The sequence below is a fragment of the Setaria viridis genome, chromosome 5, assembly GCF_005286985.2.
Source record: "Setaria viridis chromosome 5, Setaria_viridis_v4.0, whole genome shotgun sequence".
NCBI classification, from domain to species: domain Eukaryota; kingdom Viridiplantae; phylum Streptophyta; class Magnoliopsida; order Poales; family Poaceae; genus Setaria; species Setaria viridis.
In genome coordinates, this window is record NC_048267.2 from 34,766,360 (window position 1) to 34,776,566 (window position 10,207).

The 10,207-nt window shown below is 46.4% G+C and overlaps 2 protein-coding genes across 5 annotated transcripts; both read left to right on the forward strand.

Moving 5' to 3' along the window:
* Window positions 1-203: 203 nt before the first annotated feature.
* On the forward strand, window positions 204-4,289 carry LOC117858724 (fe-S cluster assembly factor HCF101, chloroplastic). Of its 2 annotated transcripts, none has more exons than XM_034741853.2 (15): window positions 204-418; window positions 517-642; window positions 919-1,061; window positions 1,159-1,209; window positions 1,490-1,645; window positions 1,717-1,860; window positions 1,940-2,082; window positions 2,252-2,321; window positions 2,417-2,512; window positions 2,601-2,690; window positions 2,777-2,830; window positions 2,904-3,027; window positions 3,212-3,336; window positions 3,804-3,926; window positions 4,043-4,289. In XM_034741853.2, the coding sequence occupies exons 1-15, from the start codon at window positions 334-336 to the stop codon at window positions 4,121-4,123; spliced, it is 1,611 nt and encodes a 536-aa protein (XP_034597744.1). In that variant the 5' UTR covers window positions 204-333; the 3' UTR covers window positions 4,124-4,289. The 2 variants fall into 2 exon arrangements, with proteins under 2 accessions (XP_034597744.1, XP_072149780.1); XM_072293679.1 differs by having other exon boundaries at window positions 520-642.
* Window positions 4,290-5,381: 1,092 nt separating this feature from the next.
* Window positions 5,382-7,814, forward strand: LOC117855616 (GDSL esterase/lipase At4g10955). 3 transcript variants are annotated; one of them, XM_034738001.1, is made up of 3 exons: window positions 5,382-5,780; window positions 6,382-6,466; window positions 6,650-7,814. In XM_034738001.1, exons 1-3 carry the CDS (start codon window positions 5,759-5,761, stop codon window positions 7,647-7,649), a joined length of 1,107 nt encoding a protein of 368 aa, XP_034593892.1. In that variant the 5' UTR covers window positions 5,382-5,758; the 3' UTR covers window positions 7,650-7,814. The 3 variants fall into 3 exon arrangements, with proteins under 3 accessions (XP_034593892.1, XP_034593895.1, XP_034593891.1); XM_034738004.2 differs by having other exon boundaries at window positions 5,390-6,300; XM_034738000.2 differs by having other exon boundaries at window positions 5,392-6,466.
* Window positions 7,815-10,207: the final 2,393 nt, after the last annotated feature.

Sequence of the window (10,207 nt, forward strand, 5' to 3'; positions counted from 1 at the left end):
AAAGATCAAATCGTTCCATTCGGATGAAAAATTGGATTGGACTGGCAATACCATATTTAAACAATTCTTTTTTTGTTTCCTTGGGCAGAGGTATCGTGCGGCATCCATCGCATCGGCGTCGGCCTCTGTGCTTTCCACGCTCTCGCTGCGCGTGCAGTGCCAATCTTTAAAGCCAGGAGCCGAGGACGGCGGGGACGCAACCAAATCCACACAGCCAGCGGCCCAAAACGGCCACTCCCTCCCCCTCATCCTCTCCACCCGCCCGCTCTCCGTCACAGCCTCACCGCGAGCCGAGCAGCGTCCCTCGGCTTCTCCTCGTCGGGCAGCGCGGCGATGCAGACGCTCCATGCCGCGCCCGCCTCCTTCCTCGCGCCGCCGGCTTCCCATCTCCTTCCCCCAACCGCACCGGCCCTAAGAGGTGAAGTGCCTCTCCCTCGTCGTATCACTCTTGCGGTCTCCCCACCCCACGCAGTAGGTGATACTGAATTACGACTGATCACTCCGTGGTACCTGCAGCAGGGGTTCTATCAGCAGCGGGTCCTGTTCCTGCCGCGGTTTCCAGCCGGTCGCGCGCCTGCTTTCCCTCGTCGCGCCGCGCGAGCCGGCGGCGGCGGTGCTCGAGGGCTGCTGCTTCGTCCGGTGGTAAGCCTCAACGACACCTATCGCACGTGCGTATGTTGCTACTGACTAACGATCCGGAGGAGCTCCTTGTTTTAGCATAGAACCGTAATATCAGTCCTAACGAACCCTGAAAATCAACTCTGCTCATGTCTGTATGAGTCGGCGTGTCCCAGGGCCACTGTGTATGGTGTTGTCTGTCGATGTGTTGCGTCCCGTACGTGCAAGTTGCAACGTGTGCATGCTGCTCAAAACGTTCTATTTAAATTAAAATAAAAACGTTCTATTTTAATTTAACAGCTGCTGCGACAGCCACCTCTGTGGATGATGCTAAAAAGGATGTGCTTATAGCACTCTCCCAAATCATTGATCCTGATTTCGGTACGGACATCGTCTCGTGTGGGTTTGTGAAGGATTTAGAGATCGGTGATGCATTGGATGAGGTAATTAAAGGAAACTTACATTAACAATTTAGGATTGTGATGGGCGATGAGATTCATGTCTGTTGGAAATGGTGACTTAAGCTTGGGTATGTTTCAGGTCTCATTTCGTCTGGAGCTGACAACTCCCGCATGTCCAATCAAAGACGAGGCAAGTATAGCACCTGTATCTCGTATCTACTTCTCTAAAGAACTATTTGCTAAGTCTTTGTTTTAGAATAATTGCTGGCGACATATTAGCTGTATGTTATGCTTATTGTGCATGGATATATGGATGTGAAAACTTGATTTGTATAAATCTGCTAGTCAAAAGCATTCAGCAATATAAGTAAAGTAATAAATACTTCTTGTGACCACATTACATTATCACTTCCGACTTCTGAGTTCCAGCTAGCCATTTTAAGTAAACCCTACTGGTTTGTGCTGTACAGTTTGAACAAAAGGCAAACGAGGTTGTTGCAGCACTTCCATGGGTCAAGAAGGTAGACGTCACAATGTCTGCACAACCTGCACAGCCGGTATATGGAGGGGAGCTTCCAGAAGGACTACAGAAGATTTCAAACATCATAGCAGTATCAAGCTGCAAGGCAAACCTTTGTAACTTTGTGCACATCAGAAAATCTCACCATTCCTTTCAGTAAAGAATTTTTATTTCCAGGGAGGAGTTGGAAAATCTACTGTTGCTGTAAATCTAGCATATACACTAGCTGGAATGGGGGCCAGGGTTGGAATCTTTGATGCTGATGTCTTCGGTCCAAGCTTACCAACTATGGTTTCTCCTGAGAACCGATTGCTAGTGATGGTAAACCTCCTGGTTGAACTCCTATGTTAGCATGGAATTTAGTACTTGCACTAATAATGGTAAACAGACTTACCTTTAGAACCCAGAAAGCAGAGCTATCCTTCCGACTGAGTATCTGGGCGTCAAAATGGTGTCTTTTGGATTTGCTGGACAAGGAAGAGCAATCATGCGAGGTCCAATGGTTTCAGGAGTCATTAATCAGTTGCTGACCACTACTGACTGGTATGCAAACGTGCAATGCTGATATGAATTACCTGTCTAAAGGCATAACATGCACATAAAAGATAGGGCATTCTCACCAGGCATAGCCTTCACTAGTTCAGTAATATTCTCAAGAATGTTCTTGATTTCCTGGTAATAAATAAGTTGGCTATGTTTTGATTTTGTGAAGGGGCGAGCTTGACTACCTTGTCATTGACATGCCTCCTGGAACAGGCGACATACACTTAACACTCTGTCAGGTGGTACCTACAGCCTATATGTTGTGTAAACCATATGCAGTAATATGAACGATCCTTCAAAGCATTGTGAAATATAACATATCTGTAAATGTCAGGTAGCTCCATTGACTGCAGCTGTTATTGTTACCACGCCTCAGAAGCTAGCTTTCATTGATGTTGCAAAGGGAGTAAGGATGTTCTCTAAGCTGAAGGTGTATAAGTTTGCACAATGTGATGCATTAAAACCCAGAGGTGCTTAATCTTGTATTGACTTGTTTCTGTCTCCTTTTTTGTTCCAAGGTTCCTTGTGTTGCAGTTGTTGAGAACATGTGCTACTTTGATGCTGATGGAAAGCGGTATTACCCATTCGGACAAGGCTCTGGAACTCAGGCAAGACAAGAACATATGAGTTATTTCATAGCATAATTCACTTGAATAGTCGTTGGATTGCTTTTAAAATGCAAACACTGTTTCAGGTTGTGCAGCAGTTTGGAATACCTAACCTCTTCGATTTGCCAATACGGCCAACTGTAAGTTCAATCCTAGCTACTTACAGTTGACTAGATAAGAGAGTAGAAATCACAGTTTTGGTGATGTTTACAGCTTTCAGCTTCTGGAGATACTGGAATTCCTGAAGTAGTGGCTGATCCCCAAGGAGATGTTGCTAAGACATTTCAAAATCTTGGAGTTTGTGTTGTTCAACAATGTGCTAAAATTAGGCAACAAGGTAAGTTAAAAGCTTGCAATCTAGGAGTTGGAAAAGTAGTTCAGGGAAGTAGAAAGTTGCAAAATTGTCACACAAAAAAAGATACCAAATTAATGGTGCAAATCTTTTTCCGCATGCATATGAAGAAAAGAGACATACTTATTATTTAATGCTGTGTTAAAATTGTTATTTTTTCTGTTTTCAGTCTCAACAGCAGTGTCCTATGATAGATCAATTAGAGCAATCAGAGTGAAAGTGCCAGATTCAGATGAAGAGTTCTTGTTGCATCCAGCAACAGTCAGACGGAATGACCGATCTGCTCAAAGCGTGGTATGTATCTGCTTTCCATCATTCGATATGTGGGATATATATGACTCTAACAATAGTTCTTAAGCCTTCCAATTAAAAGCGTCTTGACATATTCAGATCATAAGTTACTTCTAAGTTTGATCAGAGGCCACCGTCGAGTTCCAAATGCATGGTACTTATATTTTTCAAATATGAGAATGTACATGGAGTGCGGTGGTTGGGTACTGGGTCACACACACACACACAAAAAAAACAAACAAAGGCCCCTCGACGTCCTGTTCAGCCAGCTTTCTGGCCTTTTTCTCACCCTGCAGATCGAGGATCCCCTCTTAATGCGATGCCTCGGGGGATGTCTTTCACCCAGGATCAAGTTTCTTTCTTCTAATTTGTTTTTCAAATATGAAGTTATGCATGGATTTATATTTCAGAAACAGATTTGCTGCAACTTTGCTTTTCTTGTTTACAAACTACAAAGTCCTTTTCTACAGGATGAGTGGACAGGAGAGCAGAAAATTCAGTACGACGACGTACCAGACGACATTGAGCCTGAAGAGATTAGGCCGATGGGAAACTACGCTGTTTCTATAACTTGGCCCGATGGATTTAGTCAGGTAACATGACAAAATGGATTTACTTCATCTTAAGTATTGTCATATTTGGAGCATATGGAAGCATCTGAAAAATGGATGCATAGATCTAAAATGCATATGCGTCTGATGCTTTGCAGATAGCACCTTACGACCAATTGGAAATGCTTGAGCGGTTAGTGGATGCTCCTCGTGCAGCAACACCTGCAGTGGCCTCATGATACAGTGGAAGCCGTGTTCAGTTCTCAGGGGACAAGAAAAACAGGCTTTCGTTGCAACTAGCTTCTCACATACATAGGTCTACAGTGAATTTTGAATGCTGGTCACGTTGTAGAACCAGTACGATTAAATTATTTATTGAAATAAGAGACAGCGTCCTTCTTCTTACTTTCAGTTTTCAGCCGACAGGTGTGATCTGAAAACGATGGTGCAACAGAATCCTTTAAGCCGACATCTATTTGTTTTCCCCTTTCGTTATTTCACCGTGGTCACAGGCGTAGCCATTAGGATTTTACAGCTTCAGCGCTTCCAAACCCATCTGGCACAGTGGCAGTATTATGAACTCCCTAATCCATTTCAAGCTACTGAATAGTCCTACCAAATGACGCATGATAGTGCTGATGCGTCACATATCCTGAAGCCAACCGAAATGGGTAAGGTTTCAGGAAAGAAAAAGCAAAGAAAAGGGACGAGGAAACGATTACAGAAACACACGAGGAATCGGAAATCCATTATACTTTTATACTATGAAAATATCCAGAAAATCCATTCGTACGTGCAGAATGGGGCGGTGTGGGGGCGCGGGTTGGAACGGAAAACAGGAGAGGAACGGACAGAACGGGGAAAAAAAGGGAACAGGAGGAGCGGACGACGTACAAAGACGTAGAGAAAAAATAGTCAAATAGTGATAGAGAAGATTTGTATCCGCAGGCCACATATCTTCCAACCTAAAACGACGTGCAACAGACTTTCTTGACCTGAACCTTTTCTTTTAGCAATAACTTCAATATAAAATTGTGAAGTAATTCGTCCCCTTCCATTTACCTGGTGGCGTCACAAAATATAACGATGCCGTAGCTCATAGTAGTTATCGTCCACACATAGATTGTTCAAAGAATTTGACACCACCATGTAAAGCATTTTTTTGGCGTCCTCATTGATGTTCTGCCAACCGCATTGGAATATAGAACGACGAAGCTCCATAATTCTCACGTCCATCGACACATTCAGATTCTTCAGAAAGATGCTGTCACCAACCTGTAAGCAATTTGCCTCATAGCCTGCTTTTTTCAGCAAAATATCCCTCCAGGCCTGCACTGCGTCTTTTTTTTAAAAAAAAAAAAGAACATCTAAATAACCAGTCCAAAGGAGGATTAATACAGCCTAGCTCCAGCAGTCTAAGCACTATTCCTTCCATTAATTGATGACATCTATACTTGCCGATTCAGGGAAACAAGATACACCAGAAATAATGCTGGGCAATGCAAATGATAGTATCTTGGTATGCGTTTCCTGTCATCTCTATCCCACTTGTGATCCTCCCAGCTTTGTAAATGGGGAGGCTTGGCCACTTCTTGCTCACAAGTCTTCTCTCCGCGGCGAGTTCTTCCCTCAACTCAAACTCCAGTGCCATTTCTTAACACCTCCGGTCTGAGTCAGCCCAAGCAAAAATATTGCCCAACTCCTGCAGCTGCATCTCCTATTCTCCCTGTTGGTACGGTGCCCTGGTCTGCCGTGCCAGTCGATCTTCTTAAATTATTGCCCTTCTTTCATTGACCCAGGACGTCGTGTGCCCATATATTCAGCTGCAGCACTAAAGACAGTGTACGAGATTCAATTGGAGAGTCCGTAGTGGAATGAAGGAGACATCTTCCTCTGGTAATTTCCTAGCGACTTTTCTTTCTTTCCTCTTTTTCCCTTCTCTTTGTTGGGTCTTCAGGGATGTGATTGCTGGCATCTTGAATTCCACGATTCGCTTTCTCAAGGCCCGGATCCGGTGCGGATCGTGGATTATTGAGAACATCTAATGAGAGAAGAAAGAGGTTGGGGGAATAAAGGTGTCATGGAGAATGTGGGGGTTTATCCATGGAGAAGAAAGCTCCAGCCAGAAAAGGCTACATATGTACTAGGTCCAATGCAGGAGTGGTATCAAGGGGAAAGAGAGGAGAGGCGTTTTGAGTCAGAAACTTGTGGGCGTAGCGTAAGGGACTCTGTTCATCCATCTGTGTTTCTGAAAAGAGAGCTCTGAAGATTTTACCTTGGAGGCCTTGAGCCTCTGCTTCTGTCTGAAATCCTTGACCACCGAGATTTCAAAATTTGCACCTTGTTCTTGACAAACCCCGGAGTATCCCTGTAGGAAAAAGAATTTAGGTTGATCGAACGATGGATTTCTTCTTTAGTAAGTACTACCAGTTTACTTTGCTGAGAGGATTCCTAGCCCATCGTGTTTTGCAAGCATCCGTTTTCATTGTTTGTGCAGGACCAGAAGCAGAGGCAAGCGAAATGCCGTCACTGAAGGACCTCTTTGATGCCTCAGGGCCTACGTACTTGACATATGTGAATTGGTGAGTTGTTTTTTACTGGTTATTTCTGGATGACTGAATCTCGATCGACCTTTTGCATTGAACTAGACACAACGGTCCTAGTGAACTAGAAATGTGATTGTGTGATGGATGCTAACCTGCATAATTTGGCGAAAGGCGCCTGTTTTGATCGGCTATGTTGATCCGATGCTTTGCTCCGGCCAGGAACTGCCCGCACCACCAGCGCTCCGTCATGGCGAGCCTTGTCCAGGGCGTGTACGTCCTCGAGCGCGACCGGCAGTGGAACCGGCAGGGCCCCGACGCCCGCGCGCCGGCGTGGTGGAGGTTCTTCCACTTCGAGCTGCAGCAGGTGCTCGTCGACGCCGCCGACGGCTCCATCTTCGGCGCCGTCTACGCGTTCCAGCCGCCGTTCCACATCCCGGACCCCACGGCCGCCGCCGGCGCCCCGCTCTACGTCATCGCCTTCCGCGGCACCATCACCAAGAAAGGCTCGGCGAAGCGGGACCTGGAGCTGGACCTCCAGCTGGTCCGCAACGGGCTGGAAGGCAAGTCCCGCTTCCGCGCCGCCATGCAGGCAGTCCACGGCACGATGGCGGCCGCGGCGGCGGCCGGGCTGGGGCAGCACTGCCGCGTCTGGCTGGCGGGCCACTCGCTGGGGTCGGCCATTGCGACGCTGGCCGCCAAGACCCTGGCCAGGGCGGGCGCCGCCGTGCTGCCCACGTTCCTCTTCAACGCGCCGTTCGTGTCGGCGCCGGTGGAGCGGATCGGGGACCGGCGGGTGAGGCAGGGCATCCGCATCGCCAGCAGCTTCGTCACGGCGGGCGTGGCAGCCGTCCTGCAAAGGGGCGGCGGCGGCGGCGTGCACGACGCGTCGTTCGCGGCGCTGGCGGTGTGGGTGCCGAACCTGTTCGTGAACCCGGCGGACCCCATCAGCGCGGAGTACGTGGGGTACTTCGACCACAGGAGGAAGATGGAGGCCATCGGGGCCGGCGCCGTGGGGAGGCTGGCGACGAGGAACTCGGTCAAGGACCTGCTGCTCGGCATTGGCAAGGGAGGCGGCGGGTGCGAGCCGCTGCACCTGTTCCCGTCGGCCGTGCTGACGGTGAACCGCGGGCCGTCGCCGGACTTCAAGACGGCGCACGGGATCCACCAGTGGTGGCGGCCCGATCTGGCGCTCGAGTGCACCGTGCATTACTACACTTGATTGATGATCATGACGAGCGTTTAGAGTTGGAGATCCTGCGTAGTCTATCTATCGGACTGTTTAACTGAAACAGAAACCGAGAGAGTTAATTGGTAGGAGAGCCCTAATTGGTACTCCATGGAATTGCAATGTTTGCATTGATCAAATTTCAAATCTTTACACTCATCCGTGTGATCGTTCGACGGTGAGCGTGGGAAACTGGGAACACGTTTTAGCATAAAAAAGAAATGTCGTGAACGAGGGTGAATGTTAAATCAGGATTAATTTTAAAACCCGAAGTACATTTCTGATGAACTAATAACTATGTGCCCGTTTGAAATGCTCGCTTATTGGTAAAATGATGTTCCTCAAAATTAATTCTAAAATTATATTATTTATATTGAATATATCTTGGATTAAGTAAATGGATTAATGCTCGCCCTAGGGATGTACATATGTCTCTGCAAAAGTAACTGGATTAAGTCTCACAAAAATATTGTGCTAGTTGCTAGGTCTCTCGAAATGTCCACACAGGTAATGATCCCCAACTACGAGTCTAGTTTCGATTTTCTTTTTGGAAAAAAGGATAACTTTCCGATCTCTACCGTAGCATACGACAAGTAACAAACGACTTGAAGAAATCAAAAGTAAAATATACTATTTGATCTATTCTTGGCAAAAATGCCCAAGACAATAACCTCCAACATCTTATTTGTTGAACAGACAATCCCTCTTATGTCCTCGTGGTGTAATAGGGATCAAAACCACAACTGGTACCCTCCTTTAAACACAGTTTGCATAAAATGAGATAAATCAAGTTTTTCTTAATAAAAACCATATTACGCTGCACCAAGTCACCCACGCAAGAGCTGCAAGAGCAGCAGCAGCGTATGTTCACTTCAGCTTATAAGCCGGCTGAAAGCTGAAACGGCTGATTTGTTGTGAGAGGAAAATACTGTTTGGTGGCTAATAAGCCGGTTGAATAAGCTGAAGCGAACAGGACAGGTAGGTGCAGACCTTCAGAGATCTCTCCAACGTGTAGCTTCCTCACCGAGGTGATGTAATAATTGCTGGGTCCCACCACTACTTCATGGTTTGTGAGGACGAAGTAATTTCGCTGGCACTAGGAGCTTACTTTCGCACCCGTGCTAAGCGAATTGGGGCCTGTTTTCTTCCACTTGCTAAAGTTTAGCAACTAAAAGCTGCTAAACTTTAGCATCTAAAGTTTAGCCAAACCTGTTTTCTTCCACTTGCTAAAAGGCATTGAATGAGAAGAATAAAGACATTTTTGCCCCTAATGATTGATACCCTTCTCTCTCCCATCCCACTTTTTCTCCCTCCTCCCTGGATCCCCCCTTCCTCCTTCCTGGTTGAACCGCCGGCTCTTGGCGCCAGGACGTTGGCGCCATTTCTTCCTGGCGCCATGCGCCATTTTTCCCTGCGCATTCGCTCCTGGCGCTAGGCGCCATTTCTACCTTGCGCCAAGCAATAAAATGGAATGCCACGATGCTGGCAGCCATTTTTTTTATTGAAGTAAAAATTTGTTGTGCAGCCCAAAAATTACATTATTACAAACAAAAATAAAGGATCCTATGACCTATTGAACAATTCATCGGCTATCCAATCCCGAAACTGGTTCATGCTTTGATCTTCATCTCCATGTTGGGTAGCACCTTCATTTGCTTGAGATGATGCTCCTTCAGAAGGTGTAGCATCGTTTTCCTCATGATCCGCACTCTCAAAATCAACATCACCAATAGCACTCTCTCTAATGAAATTATGAATTGCCATGCAAGCAATAATTATTTGACTTTGCTTTGCCATTGGATAAGCTGGTAAATCGCGTAGAATACGCCATTTGTTCTTCAACACTCCAAATGACCTCTCGATGACATTTCTTAATGATGAATGTGCATAATTGAAATACTCCTTTTTACCTCTTGGAATTTGTCCGGCTCGAAATTCTGGTAGATGATATTTCGTACCCTTGTACGGGGCAAGATACCCAGTACGGTTTGCGTATCCAGAGTCGACAAGATAAAACTTCCCTGCACATCAAAAGTACTCGTGTTACATATATCCAGAAACATTCGTACAACGTGCAGATAGGGCATAGAGGAAGTAAGTACCTTCAGGGGGGTGTGGAAATTTATCGCCATACTTGTCCAATGCATCTTTGAAGACTCTCATATCATGAACCGATCCAGGCCATCCCGCGACGACAAAGGTAAATCTCATGTCGAAGTCACATATGGCTAACACATTCTGGCTAGTGTACCCATGTCGTCCCGTATGTTGGACAGCCTTATCTGCTGGCACAACAACAGGCACGTGTGTCCCATCTATAGCCCCAATGCAATTGTCAAAGTATGGAGAGAACCGTGGTGATCTCAACTTCGGATGCACAGTACTAAATGTTGTGTCAACTGGTCTAATGATATCCCCTGCTAGCTTGCAAATACTGTGTAATACTTTGTCGAACTTCCTACTAACTGTGCAAGTAGACCTAACAAAACGGTCTTCGGCTTGCCTCATGCTTTGGGGGGCACCACACATCCACAGGAATAAAGCTAAAGACT